Source organism: Camellia sinensis, chromosome 5 (genome assembly GCF_055761805.1).
Source record: "Camellia sinensis isolate YWXY chromosome 5, ASM5576180v1, whole genome shotgun sequence".
In the NCBI taxonomy this organism is placed as follows: domain Eukaryota; kingdom Viridiplantae; phylum Streptophyta; class Magnoliopsida; order Ericales; family Theaceae; genus Camellia; species Camellia sinensis.
In genome coordinates, this window is record NC_138965.1 from 147,711,837 (window position 1) to 147,737,394 (window position 25,558).

The 25,558-nt window shown below is 36.6% G+C and overlaps 2 protein-coding genes across 12 annotated transcripts in view; one reads left to right on the plus strand and one right to left on the minus strand.

The window, feature by feature from the left end:
* LOC114314059 (pentatricopeptide repeat-containing protein At3g12770) overlaps nucleotides 1–25,558 on the minus strand; it is a 255,593-nt gene that overhangs the window by 120,279 nt on the left and 109,756 nt on the right. The window lies entirely within an intron of this gene.
* Nucleotides 3,241–6,033, plus strand: LOC114314021 (uncharacterized). 10 transcript variants are annotated; one of them, XR_014330278.1, is made up of 5 exons: nucleotides 3,241–3,665; nucleotides 4,230–4,325; nucleotides 4,518–4,578; nucleotides 4,873–5,021; nucleotides 5,813–6,033. XR_014330278.1 is itself a non-coding variant. In XM_082870013.1 (5 exons), the coding sequence occupies exons 1-4, from the start codon at nucleotides 3,472–3,474 to the stop codon at nucleotides 4,995–4,997; spliced, it is 390 nt and encodes a 129-aa protein (XP_082726139.1). In that variant the 5' UTR covers nucleotides 3,241–3,471; the 3' UTR covers nucleotides 4,998–5,021; nucleotides 5,813–6,033. The 10 variants fall into 10 exon arrangements, 3 of the variants coding, with proteins under 3 accessions (XP_082726139.1, XP_082726136.1, XP_082726137.1); XR_014330283.1 differs by having other exon boundaries at nucleotides 4,247–4,349; nucleotides 4,523–4,578; XM_082870013.1 differs by having other exon boundaries at nucleotides 4,959–5,021.

Below are 25,558 nucleotides of genomic sequence, written 5' to 3' on the forward strand. Positions count from 1 at the left end.
CGGTGGTGCGATTCGAAAGGAGAGAGAGGGCTTCCGGTGGTGTGATTCGAACGGAGAGAGGGGGTTTCCGGTAGTGCTTGTGTGCATGTGAAAGAGCAAGGAAGAAATCAGTGAGAGGGTTTCACGAGTTCAGACCAGAGAGAGAGAGACGAGACTGGGTGAGAGTGAGAGAAAGAGCGCGAGAGAGGAGTGATTTGGGTAGACTGATTTGGGAAGACAAAACAACGTCGTTTTGTCCCCTTAAATTATAAGTGACGAACTTCTATTTGTCTCTGAATTTTTTTTACAATGGTGACGAAATTTTTCATCTCTAATATGGCGCCCAAATTTTCTACCAAAATTTCCAAGGGCGGGAATCTATTCTGCGATGAAAAATAAAATTTAGAGACGAAAAAAAAATTTGTCACCTATTATTTTATTTATTTTAAATATTTGGTGATGAAATTTTGTTTTTGTCTCCAAAAATAGTACAATTGGAGACAAAATCTTATTTTCATCACTAAAACATGTATATTTGGAGACGAAATATTTTTTCGTCATGTGTTTTCGTCATCATAGACCTTTTTTGTTGTAGTGTACAAATACCCCATCTTTACTCACCACATAACCTAAAAAAGATACACTGCTCAACTAGAATTCACACTTCTTAAATTTTGCATACAGTTTCTTCTCCCTAAGGATCTGTAGTACTACCCTTAAATATTGCTCATGCTCCTCCTTACTCCTCAAAAAAAATTATGATGTCATCAATAAATACTACCACAAATTTATCCACATGGGGTTTAAATACTCTGTTCATCAAATCCATGAATACGGCTGATGCATTTGTGAGACCAAAAGGCATTACCAAGAACTCATCCCATAACGGGTTCTAAAAGCTATCTTAGGAACATCCTCATTTTTTACCTTCAACTGGTGATAGCTTGATCTCAAGTCAATCTTAGAGAATACCTGAGCTCAATGCAATTGGTCAAATAGGTCATCAATGTGTGGCAAAGGATACTTATTCTTCATTGTGACTTTGTTCAATTCCCTATAATCAATACACAATCTCATCGACCCATCATTCTTCTTCACAAACAACACAGGTGCTCCCAAAGGTGAGACGCTAGGCCCAATAAAACCTTTGTCTAACAACTCTATAACTGAGTTTGTAACTCCCTCAACTCCAACGGTGCCATTCTATAGGGTGCTTTAGAGATAAGTGTTGTATTGGAGACCAAGTCAATGGGAAATTCTACCTCACGATTTGAAGGAAGATTAGGTAGATCCACTGGAAAAACATCAACAAATTCCCTCACTACAGGCAACTCCTCTAACTTCTGCTCTAGTTGTTCGGTACTCACCACACAAGCTAAATAACCATGACACCCTTTTCTCAACATTCGGTTAGCCTAAAGGGAAAAAATAAAATAGATAAAAGACCCTTTTCTAACTCCCTGAAAGAAAAACTCATGTTGCCCTAGCATAGCAAAGACTACCCTCTTTCTAAAACAATCAACAAAAGCATGATGCTTCGTCAACCAATCCATTCCCAAAATCACGTCAAAATCCTTCATCTCTAAAGAAATCAAATCCACTAGAAAAATTCTACCATCCATCTCTATCTCACAAGATCTACAAACATCCCCTAACACTATTATTTCTCCTAATGGAGTAGACACAGCAATACATTCATCAAAAGGCTCAAAAGAAATAGACAAACAACGTAAAAACTTAGGTGCAACAAAAGAATGTGTAGTTCATGAATCAAATAAAACTTTGGCAGGTACAGATGATATAAGAAGTGTACCTTGTACCACAGATGGAGCAGCCTCAGCCTCCTCTCTAGTGAGGGCATAAACACCTCATTGAGTAGCCGCTGACTTCTTTTCCTGAGTCCCATTCCCGAATGTCAAACCTTGGGTAGTCCCACTTTTGCTATTATTCTGTTTCTGGTTAAACCCACTACTATAAAAAGTTTGTCTCTGCTATTGCCCCTGAAATGACTGTGCTACTGACTGACCTCCCATTTCCTTGGACCTACACTGTACAAAGAGATGCCCAGGCTTGCCACACTTGTAGTACATTCAAGCTGTGCCATCACAATTACACCCAACAGAATGTGACCTATCACATCCAATTCTGCTGCCTCATGCAATTGCTAACCTGACTTGGGGTGTAAGGCTTCTTGCTAGGATTGTTACCACCACTACGTTGCTCTACTTGTCTCTTCTCCCTAAGCCTCTTGTTTTGTGGTTCCTTGGCCATTTGTTCCTCAATTTTCTTTTCCTCTTATGCTCCCTTTTCAGCTAGTAATGTCTTGCTTACCAATGCGGAATATGTCTTCATCTCCAAAATAGCTACTTTTGCATAGATCTCTGACAGCAAGCCATTCTCAAACAACATCACTCTATTTTCCTCTATGGCCATTTGATGTGGGCATACCTTGACAACTCCACAAACTTGGCTTCATACTGAGCCACTATCATGTCATTTTGCTTCAGATTGAGAAAATCCACTTGCTTCTACCTTCGCACCGCTTCAGGGAAGTATTTCTCATTAAACAGTTCCAGAAACTTACTCCACACTAGCTCTATTTATCTACCCTCATATTGACGCTTCACCATGCGCCACCTATGCTCTGCTTGACCCTTGAACCTAAAAACTGCAAAGGCCACCTTCTGGTCTGCTAAACAACCTAGAACATCAAATATTTTCTCCATCTACACACTCGTTCCTCTTATTCCTTCCCAACAACAAGCAGATTACACACATGAACCATCACAATATATAGATATAATAAAATAGGACAACACCTTAGAGTTGTTGACCGCCAATCACTATGCACCTTCGACAACTAAAATTGGCGACTAAACAAAATTTAGTCGCCAAAAGTTGTGAAATTGGCGACTAAAATTTTTTTTAGTTGGCAAAAGTAAAATATTTAGCTACTATTTTTTTTTAGTCGGGGTATATTGGTTATTAGCGACTAAAAAAAAATTTAGTCGCTAAAAATACCAGAATTGGCGACAAAAAAGAAATTTAGTTGCCGTATATTGAGTTTTGGCTACTAAAACCGTTTATTCGCCGAATGAAAAATAAAAAATTATTTTTTACCTTTGGCGATTAAACTTTTGGTCGCCAAAGTTTATTTTCAAGGATAAAAAAGAATTTTAGTGACTAAAGAAATAAAATTTATGAAGTGAGACATTTCAAATAGATTGGAGGGATTTATAAAATACTTTCAACGACTAAACAATTTTAGTCGCCAATAACGATCTCTACAAAAATATCTCACTCTTCTCTCTCATCTGTCTTTCTCTACCCAGTCCAAACCAAACCCACCTTTTCTCTCCCAAATTTTCTCTCCCAAACACCTCATTTCAAATCACATCTTTGAATCTATCTACTTCTACGATCTTCTGTGTTCACATCTACACATACATACATCCACATTGAGAAGCTAATTTCCCATCAAAATTCTCAAGTATGAGAACCAAAGCAAGCAACCAAAACAGGTTCATGCGATTCATTACGATACCAGTTAGGGCTTTGGGCAAAGCCAGAGACTTCTACGTTCGAATCATTACGGACTGTGCCAAAAGGGTTAGCTATGGCGGCGCGATGGGCATTCAATCGGGACCGATCCATAACTTGCCGAAGAGCGTCAGCGTGAGCTTCAGGTGAGACACGCTTAATCCACCTTCTCTCTGTGTGTACATACGTTATGTCTATGCGTGAACCTTTCGATTGATTATGATGATTTTGTTCTGTGTTCTGAACTCTAGGTTAAGTAAAACTTTGTAATCTATGAATTCTTTGAATGCTTTGTATAGTTTGGTAACAGGCCTCAATCTAAACCCCCTCATCTTGTTCTACCTGATGAATTACTTGTCAACATTGCCAAGTCAATTGGTGCTGAGGTTAACCAAGCTTTGGGGTTTCTTCAAGATTTGGCATGTGGAGGAAATATTAAGCAGTTTCTAGCTATATGTTTGAATACATCAATTTTCTTTATTTTCTTCGATTTTTCCTGTCATGCATATGCTTGCAAACCGTTTGATTTGACCTCTAACCTATTTGGATATTGTTGAAATTTTCTACTCCAAATTCTGGGACACTACAGGAGTGTTAAGTGCCTGTTAAGTGTTTGATTAAATTCCTCAATCACGAATGCTTTTGAAAATTTTGGGTGCTTACAAAACAATTAGCTGTGTTTTGTTGTTATTTCGGAATTTAATTAACAGTTGGATGGCTACGGTAGGAGGGAATGTGGAATCGGCAGCTGTTCCAACATTGGTCCTGGTTCGAGTAGCCCACGAGCTCCTTCAGGCTGGACACCAGTATTTGGATATGTGATTCATTGGGTGTATTTTTTTTTTATTTTTTTTTTATTTTTTTGTAGAGTTGTTAAAAAATTTCTGAATTGAAAAATTGATTTGATTGGGTAACGATGGTGAATCCGTGAATGTTACTGTGGTGTGCTAACTGTTCTTTTGTTGGTGGGTGTGACTGTGTGTATGACTGCTGAGGAGTTTAGTGCAGGGCATGCTGTTAGGGCCATCAATGTTCCTTACATGTTCAAAGTTGGATCAGGTTTGTGTTTATTACTGAGCAAATTTGCAATTCTATCTGTTTATGACATCTGTTTATTACTGAAACTCTCTTCTTCTTCTTTTTTTCTCTCTTTGCAATTTTTTGCCACTTTTTATTTTGAATAATGGTAGAAGTAGCTGATACAGACCCATTCAATCATTTCTTTGATTTTAGATTTCAAATGTTGATTCCTTTTATTAGTGAAGAGTAATTCAATCTTTTCTTTGATTTTAGATTTCAAATGTTGATTCCTTTTATTAGTGAAGAGTAATTCAATCTTTTCTTTGATTTTAGATTTCAAATGTTGATTCCTTTTATTAGTGAAGAGAAATCCACTACTTATCCAGCATTCTACAACTAAGACCCTGTTACTATTTCAGAAAAAAGGAAGCGCCAAGACCAGGAGTACAGACAATTGAGGTCTCTTATTCAAGATCTTGAAAGTATGTTCTTATTAGTAAAGGCCTCTTAACCCTTGTTTGTTTCCAGAGTAGTTGTTTTCCCCTCTCTATAAAACACATAACTAGTATTATCTGTAACAAGTAATTCTATTTGTAGTTCTTTGTGATAATATTCAGTCTGAATGCAGTGTGATCTTTTCCATTCGGTTAGTCTACTGAAGATACACATTATATAATTGTTTGTCTATATGGATTGCACAGTATAATCTCAAAAGAATAGGAAAATCGATGATGTATTGATTATAATGTCATTTGTTAGGCAGAACAACAAAGCATTATAGCGAAGTACGCAAAAACATGATAGTTTGGTGAAATTTCAGAAAATATGTGGGAATAATTTTTTTACTGGTGATTTTGTTGGAAAAATTTCATGGAAATTTATGTTGTGTTGAAGGGCCCAGTTTCTTGTGCTTGCCTCATTTCTATGCTCACGTTGTTTGACATTATATTGTAAATGCAATGCAAAAAAATGATAAGAGCTAGAAGTCAAATAAATCCAATAGCTGGTTTGTAACTTGTCATCCCTGTTGGGGCCATCAATGTTCCTTACATGTTCAAAGTTGGATCAGGTTTGTGTTTATTACTGAGAGTAAATTTGCAATTCTGATCTGTTTATGACATTTGTTTTGATGAGAATGGGTATGATAGTGAAAATTGACTGAGTATAATATATCTAAATTATTAATTTTATAATTGTTATAATTTGAAACGTCAATATTATTGAATAAGTGTTAATAGTTAATTTTATTTATTTATTTATTTATTTTTTACAGATGACTTTTGTGTGGGCTGTTGTGGATGTGTACGAAGAGCATTTGTATAGAAGACATTTATTTTGGAACAATCTTTTGTTTTGGAAATCTAGTGTTTTTGTATGTAATATTTAATTTAGATGGATTATACTTGGTTTGTATGGATTTATATGATATTTGGAATATGATGTTACAAGTTAAAGTTTTTGAATAGTTGATAATGAAATGGGTATTATTGATAATGGATTTAGATTATAATTGATAAATATATTATTCTGTATACGTACAGATTACAGGTCGCATTGATAATGAAATGCATATAATTTAGAAATTAATGAAAAATATTCAATATGTGAATTTAAAAAAAAATTAATTAATAGAGCTTGTGCTTTTGAGGACTAAACATTTAGTAGCCAAAAAAAAAAAATGAAAGTTTTTGGCAACTAAAAAATTGGTAGGCAAAAAGGAGTGTCACATTTTTAGCGATTAAAAAATTGATAGCCAAAAAGGAGTGTCACGTTTTTAGCGACTAAAAAATTGGTAGCTAAAAAACTGAAGATAGAAAATATTTCTTTTTGGCGACTAAATATTTTCTTTTGGTTGACTAAATTTTTTGTCGCCAATTGATGACTTTCAGCGACTAAAAAAAAATTAGTTGCCAATATCTTTCCTGACAATCATCTAGCAACAAAGCTGGCAACCAAACAAATTAGTTGGCAATAATCTTCGGCGACTAAAAAAATGACTTTTGGCAACTAAAAATTTAGTCGCCAAATGTTGTAGTGAATATTGCTAAAAGTTTCTCCCAAATCTCTTCTCTCTCTATCTCTCTCTCCCTTTTTCTCCCTCATGGCTGCTGCTAACTTGTGATGAACAAATAAAAAGTAGGGTTTTGTGTAGGAAGGTAGGGTTTTGTATATATTTTATTTAATACTAGGGGTTGGGCACACCCAAAGTATGTGTAGGTCAAATAAATAAATAATATACAAAATGTTTAAATATGTTGTAAGCAACTTAAATGGTAAGATCATTATTTATCGAATTGTGGTCTAGAGTTCAAGTCACACCCTCTTCTCTATTTTTTTATTTTTTCCTTAATAATAAATCTTGCCTCTAAATTAAAGACTTTCACCATAAATTTATTTTAGGTTTTAAAATTAATTAAAAAAACCCTCCAATAATATTTAAATTGCACTTAAAGATTCAAATTGAGATTGTAAAATAATTATTACTTAACTATTTATTTGATTTGTATATTCGAGTTCTCACAGATCGGCATAACTTTTTTGTATAATCTGAGTAGTCAATAATCTCTCTCTGATGCTGATAATTTTCTGTGTAGCATCCTCCACCAAATCAGGTCCCAACATTTGCCTCTCACCAATCTCATACCAGCACAAAGGAGACCTACACTTCCTCCCATACAAAGCCTCATAAGGAGCTACTTCCAAACTAGAATGATATCTATGATTATACACAAACTCCATGAGCAGCAAATAATCATCTCAATTACTTATCCACTCCAAAGCACAAGCCCTCAGCATATCATCAAGGGTTTGAATAGTCCTCTCCGGTTGCCCATCTGTCTGAGGGTGATAAGCTGAACTAAAATTTAACCGAGTACCCATAGCTGATTGTAACGCACCTCAAAACTTAGACACAAAACAAGGGACTCGATCTGACACTATTGACATAGGTGTATCATGCAATCTAACAATCTCCTTCACATACAACTGTGCAAATCGAGCTAGAGAATAGTTCATTCGTACTGCAATAAAATTTGCTGACTTGGTTAATCTATCAATAACTACCCAAACTGCATCATGATTACTACTAGTAAGAGGTAATCCGCACATGAAGTCCATGGTAATATAATCCCACTTCCACTCTGGTATAGGTAAGGGTTGTAGTTTCCCTGCAGGTTTCTGATGTTCTACTTTAACCTGTTGGCACACCAAACATTGAGCCATAAGTTCTGTAATATCTCTTTTCATACCATTCCACCAAAAATGTTCACGAAGATCCCGATACATCTTAGTGCTTCCAAGATGAATGTTACAACTAGAACTATGTGCCTTTATCATAATCTACTTCCTCAAATCGCCAGCATCAGGAACACAAACTCGGCTATGGAATCTAAGCAACCCATCATCACTAATTACAAAGTCTGCATGCTTACCCTCTGCTATCTCTCCTTTAATACGCTCACACTGAGAGTCAATCTCCTAAGCTAAACAAATCCATCCTCTCAAGGTCGGCTGATTTGTCAATTGACTACAATATGCCCTATCACCAGGCATAGCAACCTCAAGCCTTAAACGTCTCATGTCTTCCACTAAACAACTCTTAACAGACAAAACCATTACATCTCCAACTATGACCTTCTTACTCAAGGCATCTACCCCCACATTTTTCATGACCCAAACCCGCCCCTATGGATTAAGGTCATAACCGGCCAGTAATCAACAGATCACCTACGGCCTCAAACCTGATTAAACTTATTTTTAATAGAATAAGGGGCCAAAACGGAAGCAGACTTAAATTTTTTTTCCAATGAGCTATGCTTACATGATAAGGCAAAATATTCCATGAACAATCCATAATAACTCACACATGTAGACAGAAATAACATCTTATATGTCCAGGAACTTCAAACATGTAATCAGCCAAGCAAAAAGCTTATGTACATGGTGATCCAACATATTCACCAAGGCAACGAAATAGTGAACAAAAGGACAAAAGAAAACAAGGTCTCATGCGTGAGACATTCGGGCTAGCTTCACAACTTAACTTCCCCTCATATCTTTCACTGGGGCTGGGTTTGGACATCTTTTGCTCACCTACACACATGTAAATGAGAGTGATCGATAGCCCAATGAATAATATCAAAATAAAGGAGTTACATGAATGAAACTTGTAACAAACATATCAAATGGCCATAGGCCCATTTATGTTTCTATCTAATACATTGAACGGCCTCGAGCCCAAACATATCAAATAGCCTTGAGCTCAATTTGTTTGTGTCAAACGGCCTTCGGCCCAATCATTCATGTCAAACGGCCTTCGGCCCATCATAATATTCAAACGACCTTTGGCCCATTATATTATTCATACGGCCTTAGGCCCAATTCATTTCTCATCAAATAGCCTCGGGCCCATCCATTATATCAAACGGCCTCGGGCCCATCCATCATATCAAACGGCCTTAGGCCCATTTCATTTTCACATACGTGTTCATGTGTGTCTTATACCCATGATCATGATCATATTTGTATTCAATTAGTCTTATGCAAAAGACTGTCATTTAGAATATTCATCCATAATTCAACATACAAATCCATAAGACTCATACAGAAGTAACGTTTGTAAAATAATGTACTTCAACATATCTTTACTAAGACATTACTCACAGTGATCTACTAGATGATTTGCCCTTGCGCTTGACCCTACACATTTCATGAACATAATGGGTCACAAGCGATTCAATTCATCTTAATTTATATATTCCTCTTAGGCCTCTTTCTTATCTTCTTATTCCATTTACAATGCTCAATGTATGCCTAAGAGTGCTTAGCAATGAAAGAGAACGGAAAACAAAACACAAAATCACTTTTCAAAATTTCTGAAACAGGGCTCTCCGCTCGAGCACAGCCTTGGTTGCTCGAGCAGACCGCTTTGGTCTGCAAAAGTACTGATTACATGTAATTTACGCTCGAGCGAGATTCTCGACGCTCGAGTAAGGAGTCTTGGCAAAACAGGGTTCGCTCGAGCATAAAGTCTACCGCTCGAGCCACAGTGCAATTTCTGCAAAACTTCTGGGAGCTTACTTTTCACGCTCGAGCAAGACTTTCCTCGCTCGAGCGAACAAGTCGAATTCTAGGTTTTCCAGAATTCTATTTGAGCTTCAAAACATAACCCTAATGGCTCCAAAATTTGCAAATCAATGTCAAAACATAGAAAAACATTGTGTAACATGAAAACTTAGATAATTTGAAACCAATTGACCCAAAATCATGGTACATCTCCCAAATTTCCCAATTTATCTCAAGTTCTTCAAAACCCATGCAATCAAGTTACATGCCTCCATGAATCATGCATGCATGTAACTCATTGACTCTAATTCCATTTCAAATGGTACAAATGATGCTCAAAATCATGAAGCTCATTAAAATTATGCATGCATGTAGACTTAGGTGCACAAGCTTTCATGTTTAATATGCCTCATTCTAGATTATGCAATCTTGTGGAAATTCATGGCAATTCAATACATGCATGAACATATGGACCTCAAATTCTTCATAATATATTTGAATTCACTCAACTATAGATTTACACCCATGGTTTTGAGTTCAATTACTTACCTAGGGCTCAAATCTTTTCAATTATGGCTAATTCTTGAGCCTAGCTTCCAAATTCCCAAGCTCATAGTTCAAATCTCCAAGGTTAAACTCCCTCTCTATCTTTAATTCGGCTCCCTCTCTCCCTCTAAAGTGTATCTTCAGATTTTTGGGGTCAAAATGAGGAGCCTAAGTGTATTTAACCATATATATACTAAGTGATTAGCTTAAACTAATCCATCTCAATTAAAGTTAACCAATTGCACATAATTTAATCGATTTAAGCTAATTATTTTGATCTAAATCAATATTTAATGAAATCTCACCATAGGCTCTAAAAATCATGTTGACCACAAAAATACAGTTAATTTCAATTTCTGTCGCCTCTATGTCGCCTCTACGGCCTTGATTAAATTTATATAGCAGAAAATCAAACAGATTTTCCTACGGTGAACAGATAGAAATTTAAAAACACATATAATCATATAAATGGCACTCAAAATTGTATCAAGCACATAATCTCAATCATAATTAAGATTAATTAACATAACACAAGATAGGGTTATCACAACATTTGCCTTCCTTTGATGATATAAAATATTCACATCATAATCTTTTAGCAACTTAAGCCATTTTCTTTGCCTCAAATTTAGCTCCTTCTGTGTGAAAATATATTTCAAACTCTTATAGTCAGTGTAAATCTCATATGACTCTTCATACAAATAATGTCGCCAAATCTTAAGAGCGAGAATCACTGCTGCTAACTCCAAGTCGTGCGTAGGATAGTTTCTCTCATGTACTTTCAACTGTCATGACGCATAAGCAGTCACCTTTCTATGCTGCATGGGCATACATACTAAACCCTATCGTGCAGCATCACTATAAATCACAAAACCACCCGTATCTATAGGTAAGGCGAGGATTGGAGCTAAGGTTAACCTCTGTTCAAACTCTTAGAAGCTACGCTCACAATCACCATTCCATTCAAACTTTGCCCCTTTCCTAGTGAGATTGGTAAGTGGCAAAGCAATACAGGAGAACCCTTTCACAAGCCGTCTATAATATCCGGCAAGCCCTAGAAAGCTATGTACCTCTATCACATAAGTAAGTCGTGGCGAAGCAACAATTGCTACCACCTTCGTGCTATCCACAGATACCCCATTTTTACTCACCACATGACCCAAAAAGGATACACTGCTCAACCAAAATTCACACATCTTAAATTTTGTATACAGTCTCTTCTCCCTAAGGGTCTGCAATACTACTCTCAAAAGCTGCTCATGCTCCTCCTTACTCCTTGAATAAATTAAGATGTCATCAATAAACATTACCACACATTTATCCAACTGGGGTTTAAATACTCTGTTCATTAAATCCATGAATGTGGTCGGTGCATTGTGAGACCAAAAGGCATTACCAAGAACTCATAATGTCCATAATGGGTTATAAAAGCAGTCTTAGGAACATCTTCATCCCTCACCTTCAACTGGTGATAGCCTGACCTCAAGTCAATCTTAGAAAATACTTGAGCTCCTTGCAATTGGTCAAATAGGTCATCAATGCGTAGTAAAGGATACCTATTCTTCACTGACTTTGTTCAGTTCCCTATAATCAATACACAATCTCATAGATCCATCATTCTTCTTCACGAAAAACACAGGTGCTCCCCAACGTAAGACTCTAGGCCTAACAAAACCTTTGTCTAGCAACTCCTGTAACTGAGTTCGTAACTTCCTCAACTCCAACAATGTCATTCTACGAGGCGCTTTAGAGATAGGTGCTGCATTGGGAACCAAGTCAATGGAAAATTCTACCTCACCGTTTGGAGGAAGACCAGGTAGATCCTCTAGAAAAACATTAACAAATTCCCTCACTACATGAAACTCCTCTAACTTCTGCTCTGGTTGTTCAGTACTCACCACACCAGTTAAATAACCATGACACCTTTTTCTTAACATTCGGTTAGCTTGAAGGGAAGAAATAAAATAAATAGAAGACCCTTTCCTATCTCCCTGGAAAAAAAAACTCATCTTGTCCTGGCATAACAAAAACTATCCTATTTCTAAAACAGTCAACAAAAGCATGATGCTTCGTTAACCAATCCATCCCCAAAATCATGTCAAAATCCTTCATCTCTAAAGAAATCAAATCCATTGGAAAAATTCTACATACATCTCTATCTCACAAGATTTACAAACATCCCCTAACACTACTGTTTCTCCTAATGGAGTAGACACAGCAATACATGCATCCAAAGGCTCACAAGGAATAAACAAACAATGTAGATATCTAGGTGTCATCTCTTAACCTTCAAAATGAAATCAAGAAAGATTCAACACAAGTTTAAACAAAACTAACTCAACCACACACTACTAAGGACTACAGGGACTTCGACCTCATCTAAATGATGAAATGCAAGACATGTAACTCAATAAACTACAACTCTGATACCACAATTGTCAAGCCCCAACTACAGGTATGACCGGTCGTGGTCCACAAGGACTTAGCCCAAAGCACACGTAAGCCTAAACATGAACCCCAAATCACAAAGAATAATTGTCACAATAGCCTAGAAATAAATAAATCAAAACCCAACCAGTGACAAGTCACAAGTATAAATGGTAAAACTAGCCATAACCAACTTCTAAAAATATATACTAAATGGAACACAAACCACCCATAAAATAAAATAATTCTAAATAAAATCCAACCACAATGTATGCACAAAACCGACATAACAAGCTAAAACAAAATAATGAATGTCCTAAAGGTTCATGCAATTGAGTCCCTGCTACGCCATGAGTCCACTTTAAGTCCTTCTAACACCTGGAAGTGATAAACAACTCTGTTAGCTGATAGCTCAGTAAGTAGCAACATGGATATATAGTACATACAGTTTTGAAAACATGGTTCAATTCCAAAATAAGATATATATCATAGAAACTGGATTGGCATATAGTTTTGATAAAGATAATCTGTTTGAAAAAGAAGGTTCCACAATTCAACAGTTAAAATACGCATGCCTCTCAAGAACATGATAAATGACATTTTCCACTTAAAATAGATTACAACATGAGCACCAATAATTTTATGGGTACCAAGAATAACAACAACATGCCACAAAGTTCTCAAGGCAATAAGCCCATTGGATCCAATATCAAACCAAGAGTCATCATCGGGATGGTAACCCGGGCTTTTTCTCTAAGACGATCCGATTGAAGGTCGCCTAGCCTAGCCTAGGTCTTTTCCTTACAATCGTTGAGCATTAGAGTCATCACGGCCCAACCCGAATCTGTTCCCCAGTGGCCAGAGTCACCACACACAGTGGAATAATTTCCCTAGACTAAAATATACAGATGGTCCCGATAATCAATACAATTCAGTTTCGCAAAACATGGTAGTTCACCATTATAAACATGAGACCATAACAACAGTTTATAGTATGCCAAGTTTACACATGTTTCAAAAATAATTTAATTCCATTTATGATATAATAATTTATCAAAATAGTTTAGTCCTAAAACAACAATTTAATTTTCCAATAGTTCAGGGTAGGGGAACATTTATAAAAATATGTAGCATCCAACTACTCTCCTGAACATGGTATAATATAATCCTCGAATAAAGTATGAAAGTCCAACTAGTGCCCTGAACAAAATATTGAAACTGCACATCACTACTAATTCAAACATACTAGAAGGAATAATAAACTGAGTAACCCCAAACTAAAGCGCACTAACATAGCTCAACCCCACTCACCGTTACTCTTAAATAATACCTAATTTCATGTTCTTCAAGGTCTTAAATTACTCATGACATGGGTTCAGATCAAAACTTAATTAAAAGTGACTTTAAGATAAAACAAAATTTTAAATACGTTTTCCCAATCTATTCACTAACTTTGAAAATTAAAAACTTACTCCACGCTATTCAAAAAATTCCAAAACCCTCCAGTTATCAACTAATATATTCTAATTTTCAAACCCAATTGGTTTTACTTGATTTTCTTGTCAAAATAATTATTTACAATTAATTATGCCCAAACAAATTGTTTTCTGCATCACTTTAAAGAAATTAATGGTTCTCTTAGTATACACGAGCAATCAATGCAAGGCCAAAAATTTAAGAAACTAGACTCATAACTGGTTCTAATGACGCTGATTTGATAATTTTCAGATTTATACTCAAAGAGAGTGACACTTTCGAAGTTACTATTTTGCACCAATTTTCTGGACGCACCAGTTAATATAGGTTTTGACTCCCAAAAATTATGAGAAAATTCTGATATGGAATTCAATATGTAATTAATCTACTGTAAAAACTTCAGTTCAAAAATCATCTATTTGAGATGATTCCTTGATTTTTAAAATTTGTGGTTCTGTATAGAATTTTTAAACTAAAAATTACACTCATTCTTTACACCCAATTTATTTCCTCAGGTTTCTTAACAGTGTATATATATATACAGCATATACAAATCTACAACACCTCCTTCAATGAACTAAATAATAATAGAATAAGGATAAAGAAGAAAGAAAGAAGAAAACCTAGAAGAGCAATTCTTTGATGATCATGTTGAAAATAAGCTTGATAGGCAGCCATGGTAGGTAGCCACCCACCCACCATATTTGACAGCCTCCATTGTTGAAGAAAGATTGGCAGGAAGTAAACAATGGCTGCAGGCTTTCACATTATGATTGTATGCTTTTACACTGTCTAGGCTATCTATAAATAGCTATTGTGTTATGAGAGTTAAATGTGTGGGAGAGAAGTAGAAGAAGAGTGCTCTCTATATTTGTTTCAGAATTGTTCCAATAAATTGAATTTCTGTTTGGTTCAATTTTAAGCCTCTTCTTGTGAATCACTAACAATGGTTTGCACCCCACTCCCACCAACAGTGGTATCAGAGCCCGAAGGTAGCTTGAATTTGCAGAAATTCTGCAAAATTACAAGAACAGAGTGTTTTTCGAAAATTGCCCAGAAATCAAAGTGGTCAAAATCCATTTTTGATTACATCAAATTGAAGCTCTCGACGAGACGAGCACAACCGTGAAAACTGCGTCAAAAACGCAGACCGGACGGACCCGCACGCGCCCCACGTGCTTCCGACGCCGTTCTCACGCACCCCCACTCGCCCATGCGCCGCCACGCGCCTTCCAGAAGAAGACGATGCGTGATCCCACACGCAGCACGCGCCACACACGCACGTACCAGAGTGACGTCATCGAGCTACGCCACCGTTGACCAAGCCGTTGACCTGAGCCGCCTGTGAGAACCCGAATATAAAAATTAAGTAAATAATTAAATAATAATAATATTACAATCTCAAATATTTTGGTGGTCAATTCTAAGGTGCAAATTAAATATTATTGGAGGATCTTTTAATTAATTTTTAAACCTAAAATAAATTTATGGTGAAAGTATTTAATTTAGAGGCAAGATTTATTATTTAAAAAAAAATAGAGGGTAAGTTTGTAAGTATATTTTGTTATATTAATACTTATATTTTATTTAAATTAATTGGTTAGAAAATAAAATAATATAAAGAGATAATAAACTAGACCCTTTTGTTTTGATACATAACCCTAGGTTGCCTAATACATTCTATAGCAGCAGGAAGCAACCACAAGGAGAGAGAGATTGAGAGAAAAGAAGAAGAAAAAGAAGGGGTTGCAAACAAGGATGGATTTTTGGGTGTGTACTAGGTCTTTATCTTTCTTCTTCCTTAAGGTTTTGTTCTTTATCCTTACTCTATGATTATTTAGTTCATTGATGGAGAGGTTATAGGTTTATGTATTGTGTATATAGATATTCTATTAAGAAACTTGAGGAGCTAAATTTATGTGTAAAGATTGGGTGTTTTAGTCCAAAAATTCTACACAGAATCTCAAACTTTAAAAATCAAGAAACCATATCAAACGGATGAATTTTGAATTGAAATTTTTACAGTAGATTAATTACATATGAATTGTGTACCTGAATTTTCTCATAATTTTTGGGAGTCAAAATCCATATAAATTGAGGTATTCAAATCTGTCCAAGAAACCAGTCCGAAACAGTAACTTTGGAAGTGTTGTTCTCTTTGGGTATAAATCCAAAAATTATCAAATCAGTGTCATTAGAACCGGTTATGAGTCTAGTTTCTTACATTTTTGACCTTGCGTTGATTGCTCATGTATACTAAGAGAACCGTCAATTTCTTTAAAGTGCTGCAGAAAATAACCTATTTGGATATAATAAATTGTAGATAATTATTTTGATAAGAAAATCAAGTGAAACCAATTGGGTTTGGAACTTAGGATATATTAGCTGATATCTGGAGGGTTTTAGAATTTTTCGAACAACGTGGAGTGGGTTTTTAATTTTCAAAGTTAGTAAATAGATTGGAAAAACTCTGTTTTATCTTAAAGTCACTTTTAGTTAAGTTTTGATCGGAACCTACGTCTTGGGTGATTTTAGACCTTGAAGAACATGAACTTAGGTAATATTTAAGAGTAACAGTGAGTTGGGTTGAGCCGTATTAGTGCGCTTTAGTTTGGGGTTCTTAGTTCGTATTCTTTAGTATTTTCAAATTAGTAGTGACATGTAGTTTTCATACTTGGTTCAAGGCACTAGTTGGACTTTTATACTCTAATCGAGGATTATATTATTTCGGTTTCAGGTGAGTAGTTTCATGCTAAATATTTTTATAAATGTTCCCCTACCCCTGAATTGTTGGAAAATTAAATTGTTGTTTCATGACTAAACTGTTTTGATAAATTATTATATTATCAATTGAATCAAATTATTTCTGAAACATGTATGAACTTGGCATACTGTAAACTATTTGTTTTGGTCTCATGTTTATAATGATGAACTGCCATGTTTTGCGAAACTGATGTGTATTGATTATTGGGCCCATATGTGTATTTAGTCCAGGAAAATTATTCCACTGTGTGTGGTGACTCTGGCCACTAGGGAACAGATCCAGGTTGGGCCGTGATGACTCTAGTACTCAACGATTGTAAGGAAAAGACCTTAAAAAAAAAGCTATGTGACCTTCAATCGGATCGTCTTTGAGAAAAGGCCCAGGTGCCACCCTGAGGATGACTCTTAGTTTGGTATTGGATCCAACGGGGCTTATAGCCTTAAGAAATGTGTGGCATATTATTTGTTTTTATTGGTACCCAGAAAATTATTGGTTATTATTTGTTTTTATTGGTACCCAGAAAATTATTGGTGTTCCTGTTATAATCTGTTTTAAGTAAAAAATGTCATTTATCATGTTCTTACGAGACATGAGTATTTTAACTGTTGAACTGTGGAACCTTCTTTTTGAAACAGATTCTCTTTACTAAACTGTATGCCAATCTAGTTTCTGTGATATATGTCTTATTTTGGAATTTATCCTTGTTTTCAAAACTATATTTACTATCCATGTTGCTATCCACTGAGCTATCAGCTGACTTAGTTTTTATCACTTCCAGGTGTTAGAAGGACTTAGAGTGGATTTATGGCGTAACGGGGACTCAATTGCATGGACCTCTAAGACATTCATTTATTTTGTTTTAGATTGTCATGTCCAGTTTGTGCATACTTCTTTTTATTTTTGTTGAGGTTTGTTTAGGATTATTTTGATATGTGGGCTATTTATACCCCATAAGTTTGGATGGTTTTGATTACGGTTGATTTTGCTGTTTATAGTTGTGGCATGTCACTGGATTGAGTTTTGGTTATTTATTACTGGACTATTGTATAGTTATTCAATATGTTTATGGATTCGTGTTTAGGCTTATGTGTGCCTTGGGCTAAGTCCCTGTGGGCCACGGCCGGTCATGCCCGGATTTGGGGTGTGACACCGCCAAGCCGAGCCTCCAAGCCGTTAACCAAAGCCGCCAAGCCGAGCGTCCAAGCCGTTGACCGAGCCGCCGCTGACCGAGCCAAGCCGCGTTGACTGAGTCATTGACTCAGCCGCTAACATCAGCACACGGAAAAATAATCCGGTGTGCCGCGGCTAAGTTGCAGCCGCAGATCTGAGTCGTTCAACTTGTTTTGGCTCGACCTGACCCATTCAGAGTCTGTTTCGGGTGATCCAATAGTGCTTTCCAACTATTTGGAGTATTCCAGAGACATCTGTATGGTCAGAATTTACAAATTCCATTCTGAAATTTGCAGATTTTTAAAGACAACCAATGGCCAATACAAACAATTTCTTTCAGCCCTAGTTTCCAAAAATCAGCAAGGAGAACTATGAAAATTGGAGTATTCAAATGCAAGTCCTACTAGCCTCACAAGATTTGTGGGAGTTAGTAGATCGAGGATATGACGAGCCAGCTACTCTCGAAGATGAAGGAAATTTAAATGATGCTCAGAAAACGGCGTTAAAAGATTCAAGAATGAGAGATAAAAAGGCCTTGTATCTACTTTATCAAGGCATTGATGAGTCAAGTTTTGAGAAGATTTCAGCAGCAACAACTTCTAAAGAGGCATGGAGTATTCTTCACAATTCACACCGTGGAATTGAGAAGACGATCAGAGTTCGACTCTAGGTGTTACGTGGCGAATTCGAGATACTACACATGAATGAGAATGAGTCAATTTATGAGTACTTTAACAGAATATTGACCATTCTTAATCAGATGAGAAGATATGGAGAGAAGATGGAACCTCTTCAAGTGATAGAGAAGATTCTCTGATCACTCAGTTCCAAGTTCGAGCACATGGTTGTAGCAATAGAAGAGTCCAAGGATCTCAATGCCATGACCACCGATGAGTTGATGGGTACACTTGAGATTCATGAACAAATGATCAACAGGAAGACTTCCTCAAGTTCTCTAGAGCAAGCTCTTCAATCAAAACTGTCTTTCAGAGATGACAGAAACGAGCAAGGGGGGACATCACAAAGAAGCCGAGGAAGAGGCCGTGGTTACAATAACCAAAGTTCTGGTTTTCGAGAAAGAGGCGGAAGAAGTCCAGCCAGGAGAGGAAGAAGTCAACCACACTTTGCTCCAAGAGGAAGAGCAAGCGGTAGAGGAGGTGGTTACAACAATCGACCAGGATTTGACAAAAGCAATGTTCAGTGTTACCAGTACCACAAGTTCAGGCATTACAATAATGAATGCCGAAGTAGAGCAACAACAGAAGCCGGAGAGCAAGCAAATTTTGCTGCAGAGGAAACACACAAAGTTGGACCTACAGTCCTGTTTGTCCACCATGGAGACACTGAAAACCAAAACAATGTTTGGTATCTAGATTCGGGAGCCAGTAATCACATGTGTGGTAAAAGAGAGCTGTTCATTGAGCTTGACGAGACTGTACAAGCACAAGTCTCATTTGGTGATTCTTCAAAGACTCCAGTGAAAGGAAGAGGTAATATTCTGATCAAGCTCAAAAATGGAGATCATGATTACATCTCCAATGTTTATTATGTTCCTGCCATGAAGAACAACATTTTGAGTATGGGACAACTCCTAGAGAAAGGATACGACATCAGCATGAAAGATTGTCGTCTTACCATCAAAGACAATCCTGGTAATTTGATTGCTCGGGTGAGAATGTCCAAGAATCGGATGTTTGCATTGAACATCCAACATGATGCTGCGAAATGTTTAAATGCCATCATCAAAGACAAAGACTGGCTATGGCATTTGAGGTTTGGACATCTCAACTTTGGAAGCTTGAAGCTGTTGTCAAGCAAGAATATGGTGAAAGGGCTCCCTCATATTGCTCATACTAATGAAGTTTGTGAAAGCTGCATTCTTGGCAAGCATCACAGAACTAGCTTTGCCAAAGAAGTGAGGTGGAAAGTAACAAAGCCGCTGGAGCTAGTGCATACTGATATGTGTGGTCCATTGAAACCAATGTCAAATGGACAGAACAGATATTTTCTCACCTTCATTGATGATTATAGCCGGAAGACATGGGTGTACTTTCTTAAAAGAAAGTCGGAGGTGTTCATCATCTTCAAATAATTCAAAGTTTTTGTAGAAAATCAAAGCGGCTACTACATCAAGACATTGCGATCAGATCAAGGTGGAGAATATACATCAGATGCTTTTGAGAATTATTGCAAAGAGCAGGGAATCAAGCATCAAACAACACCATCCTATACGCCACAGCTGAATGGTATTGCTGAAAGGAATAATCGCACAATCTTAGATATGGCAAGAAGCATGTTGAAAGGAAAGGGACTGCCCAAGCAATTTTGGACTGAAGCCGTATCATGTGCTGTGTATCTACTAAATAGATGCCCAACCAGGAGTCTTCATTCTATGACTTCAGAAGATGCTTGGAGTTCACATAAGCCAAGTGTCAACCATCTCAGAATATTTGGGTGTGTTGCGTACACCAAGATTCCGGAAGCAAGAAAAACCAAGCTCGATGATAAGGGAGACAAATGTATCCTTGTCGGATATGGAGATAGAATAATGGGATACAAGTTGTATAATCCCATTACCAGAAAGGTGATCATGAGTCGAGATGTGATATTTGAAGAAGAAGAAGCTTGGAACTGGAATCAAGATGAAATTGTGAAAGATGCAGAACTCATTCTTGAAGATGAAACATCAAAAGCTCCTGTTGAAATCACAAGAGAAGTTCAAGATGAGCCACAAACTCCTCCACATAGAATTCCTGCACCTAGATCGCCAGTTTCTCACAGAAGTGCTGCATCATCATTATCATCAGCATCATCAGATGATAGTTTTTTCAAACAACCAAGACCAATGAGAAATTTGCAGGAGATATATGAAGCTACAGAAGAAGCAGATCTAAATTTGTCCTGCCTACTCGTAGATAGTGATCCACTTACCTTCTCAGAAGCCATCCAAGAAGATAAATGGAAGAAAGCAATGGATGAAGAAATTCATGCCATTGAGAAAAATGACACATGGAAGCTTACCAGTCTACCAGAGGGGCACAAACCCATTGGAGTGAAATGGGTATACAAGACAAAGAGGAATGCACAAGGTGAAGTGCAACACTACAAGGCAAGGTTAGTAGCAAAAGGTTACAAGCAGAGAGTTGGAATTGACTATGGAGAGGTGTTTGCTCCAGTTGCCTGATTGGAGACTATCAGGCTAATGATTTCTTTGGCTGCCCAGCACAAGTGGCAGATTTATCAACTTGATGTGAAATCTGCATTTCTTAATGGTTTCCTTGAAGAAGAAATCTATATTGAACAACCTTCGGGGTATGTTCAGAATAGGTATAAAGACAAAGTGTACAAATTGAAGAAAGCACTTTATGGATTGAAGCAAGCTCCGCGTGCATGGAATACTAGAATTGATCAGTATTTTCATGACAATGGTTTTGAAAAATGTCCATATGAGCACGCACTATATTTGAAGAAGGAAGCTGATGGAAGCATGTTGCTTGCTTGTCTTTATGTTGATGATCTAATCTTCACCGAAAACAATCCAGCCATGTTCAAAGACTTTAAAAGAAACATGGTCCAAGAATTTGAAATGAAAGATATTAGATTGATGGCTCATTTTCTCGGCATTGAAATGGCACAAAGAAAAGATGGAATTTTTATTCCCCAAAGTGGTTATGCAAAGGAAATTCTCAAGAGATATGGAATGGAAAATTGCAATCCAGTGAACACTCCTATAGACAGTGAAGTGGAGCTCAGAAAAGGTACGAAGACAGGTGATGTGGATCCAAATTATTTCAAGAGCCTAGTTGGAAGTCTTTGCTATCTTACTTGTACCAGGCCAGACATACTCTATGGAGTAGGACTGATTAGCAGATAAATGGAAACACCAGATCAGTCACACCTTTATGCAGCAAAAAGGATTCTTCGCTACAGCAAAGGTACAGTCGATGATGGTTTATTCAATAAACCAACTGATAATTTCAGTCTTGTTGGCTACTCAGATAGCGATTGGGGACGTGACTTGGATGAACGAAAAAGTACTACGGGATTTACTTTCTTTATGGGAGATACAGCCTTCACATGGTCATCCAAGAAGCAAGCCATTGTGACATTATTGACTTGCGAAGCTGAGTATGTTGCAGCTCACTCAGCTGTGTGTCATGTAATATGGTTACGGAACATGCTGAAGCATTTGGGTTTTCCACAAGAAAAACCCACTGAGATCTATGTTGATAATCGCTCAGCAATTATATTGGCAAAGAACCCAGTTTATCATGAAAGAAGTAAGCATATTGACACCCGCTATCATTTCATCCGAGAGCATGTGAAAAATAAAGAGGTGGAATTATTGACTTGCAAATCCCAAGATCAGCTTGCAGATATTTTCACAAAGCCATTGAAAAATGATCTATTCAACAAAATGAAGATAATGCTTGGAATAACGCAGCATGGAGAATCAAGCTTAAGGGGGGATGTTGAAAATAAGCTTGATAGGCAGCCATGGTAGGTAGCCAACCACCCACCATATTTGACAGCCTCCATTGTTGAAGAAAGATTGGCAAGAAGTAAACAATGGCTGCAGGCTTTCACATTATGATTGTATGCTTTTACACTGTCTAGGCTATCTATAAATAGCTATTGTGTTATGAGAGTTAAATGTGTGGGAGAGAAGTAGAAGAAGAGTGCTCTCTATATTTGTTTCAGAATTTTTCCAATAAATTGAATTTCTGTTTGGTTCAATTTTAAGCCTCTTCTTGTGAATCACCAACAGTGGTTTGCACCCCACTCCCACCAACAGATCACACATAGTACAGCACACCCAATCCTTCCTTTGTTGCAATCTCTTTTTTTCCCCCCCAATCTCTCTCTCCTGTGGTTGCTACTGTTGCTGCTAGGAACACTAGAGTTATTTTTTATATATCTAAACTAAAGGTTTTAAATTATTATCTATTTATATTATTTTATTTTCTATCTCCATTAATTTAAATAAAATATAACTATTATTATATCAAAATATACTTACTAACTTGCCTCCTTTTTTTTTAAAATAATAAATCTTACCTCTAAATTAAAGACTTTCACCATAAATTTATTTTAGGTTTAAAATTAACTAAAAGACCGTTCAATAATATTTAATTTGCACCTTAAAATTCACAAGTCAAATATTTGAGGTTTGTAAAATAATTATTATTTAATTATTTATTTTATTTGTATATTCGGGTTTTCACAAGGCCCTCATCATTGAATGATATAATGAAACCTCTTCATTACAAATATGCAATAAAGAAGATCAAAATCCAACTATTTTGCTTAAAATGTAGCAAATTGATCTCACCACCACTTGGTTAAGTCAGCTAGAATTGTGGTAATAAGTACCTTAGAAGGTCATGTTTGGGGCAGTTTTTTGCAAGTTGAATTAATAATTGAAAGGTAGAAATTAAAAGTACTTCTCTTTCAGTTTCTCAAAAATCAATTCTTTTCAATTTATCTAAGTTATTTTTAAGATTTTCTAAAATAAAATTTAAAAATTTATGAACACCTTTTATAAGTGGCACCAAACATAACCAAAATTATAAACAACTTTTTTACTAGAATACACACACACACACAAAAAAAAATAAAAAAAAAATAAAAGCTTTTTATTTATCAAAAGGTATCTAACAAAATCTTCACTTTTATCAAATTCCATGCAAGTTGATGATGATGTCACTTTGAAATTCAAGAGTTTATACAAAAATTAATATATTTTTTTTTTGATTAATAAAAATAATATGGCAATATCTTCTATTTTTTTAATAAATAAACGACATCTTCTTACGTGTTTTGTTGTTTTATTTTAAAATAAAAATTTCACAATAGATCATTTTATACAAAATTTTTATATAAATTTTCTATTTGTATATCATCACTGGTTGGAAATTGAGCTTTTTCACTCAAAGCCTCTCCCAATCAATGTCCCACTATTGATTCTTGATTGAGCTGCAACACAAATGTCACGATCCCAACCTGCCCCTAGTAGGATGGTGCCATGATAGCCAGTAATCCGAGATTACCGAAGGCCACCTACAAAATTCACACACAATCAGAGTATAAATATATGGGGCTAACAAGTGCGGAAGCAATAATTTACAATACAAGTGATCCATAAAAGCAGTGCATAAGTCAAATAGAATGGCATACATTTTCTTACATAGCTTTACAACTTGAATACAAATAAAATGGAGTACCAAAAATACATATTACATCTTAACAAAAGGCTTCTCAAGCCGACATAAACAAAATACATGAAATACAAGTCAAGAGACATAATCTTCAAAATTGCCGACATCCTTACTGCCGACATAACATGCATACAAAGCACACATCTCGGCGTAGCCGACTTCTTGCTTGTTATCTACATACATACATAGGGAGAGTGAGCTTGGATACTCAGTGAATGGTACAAGTAATAAAGGGGTTAAATGAATAATACCCGAGATCTTTTCAAAACATACATAGTATATCTTTGTCAAAACCATACATAACATAGCTTAGCTTGGCTTGAAATAAAACATCAATCGAACCTTGGTCTTTCAAAACTTACTTACTTAACATACGTCAATTCAAAACATGGGGTGATGACATTCCGGCAAAACGAAAGCATAACCTTGGTCCTTCAAAACTTACTTACTTACTTACAAGACCCACGCGGTAAACCGTCAGTGGCAAAATAAGACAAAGCAAGGGAGATATCTCAAACAAGGGTGCTGCGAAAGTTTAGAGTCCTCCAGCACAAGGGACCTATGTTACAAAGGCCCGTAGCCCTTTAACACTATAGTGCTGCGCAAGTTTAGAGTCATCCAGCACAAGGGACCTATGTTACAAAAGCCCGTAGCCCTTTAACACTAGAGTGCTGCGCAAGTTTAGAGTCCTCCAGCACAAGGGACCTATGTTACAAAGGCCCGTAGCCCTTTAACACTAGAGTACAAATCAAGGGTGCTGCGAAAGTTTAGAGTCCTCCAACACAAGGGACTTTCAAAACAAGATGTGCTGCGAAAGTTTAGAGTCCTCCAGCACAAGGGACTTTCCGAAAATGTCGTCAAAACAAAGCTTACTTGACACATTGCCATCCAAAACAAAGCTTATACTTGATACATAAAATAGGGATATCATTCATGCTTAACAAATACTTTTATCAAAACAAGGCAAAGCTTTATCAAAACCTTATAACATAGCTTTATTAAAAATACCACTCACATAGTTCTTGGGACGTCGAGATCAAGGCAAAGGTCCAAGTCCTACAAACACATGACAAAGTCTACTGAATGCACTTCACAAAACAAGTCTTACATGCATGCAAATGATCTCGGGAAAACATGCTGGGAAACATCTAGGGAAAACATGCTGGAAGTCAAAACACTGTTTTACATGTCAGGAAGACATGCTGGGTACCAACCAGGTCTTTGCCAAGGTCCCACACCTCCTGGCCGAGGTGTGGCTACCTAGGCTTCGGCGTGCGGCTGCATGCCGAGGTGCGCACAAGACAAACTAAAGGTGTAAGTGATCATGCAAGGTAGGCCAAGGTGAGATACGATG

Excerpts from the sequence above, each read along its gene's own strand:
- LOC114314021 (XM_082870010.1), top strand. The coding sequence starts at position 3,472 with ATGAGAACCAAAGCAAGCAACCAAAACAGGTTCATGCGATTCATTACG. Across the intron at positions 3,666-4,229 it reads AGCGTCAGCGTGAGCTTCAG|TTGGATGGCTACGGTAGGAG; the intron begins GTGAGACACGCT and ends TTTAATTAACAG. Across the intron at positions 5,022-5,812 it reads TCTTATTCAAGATCTTGAAA|ATGACTTTTGTGTGGGCTGT; the intron begins GTATGTTCTTAT and ends TATTTTTTACAG.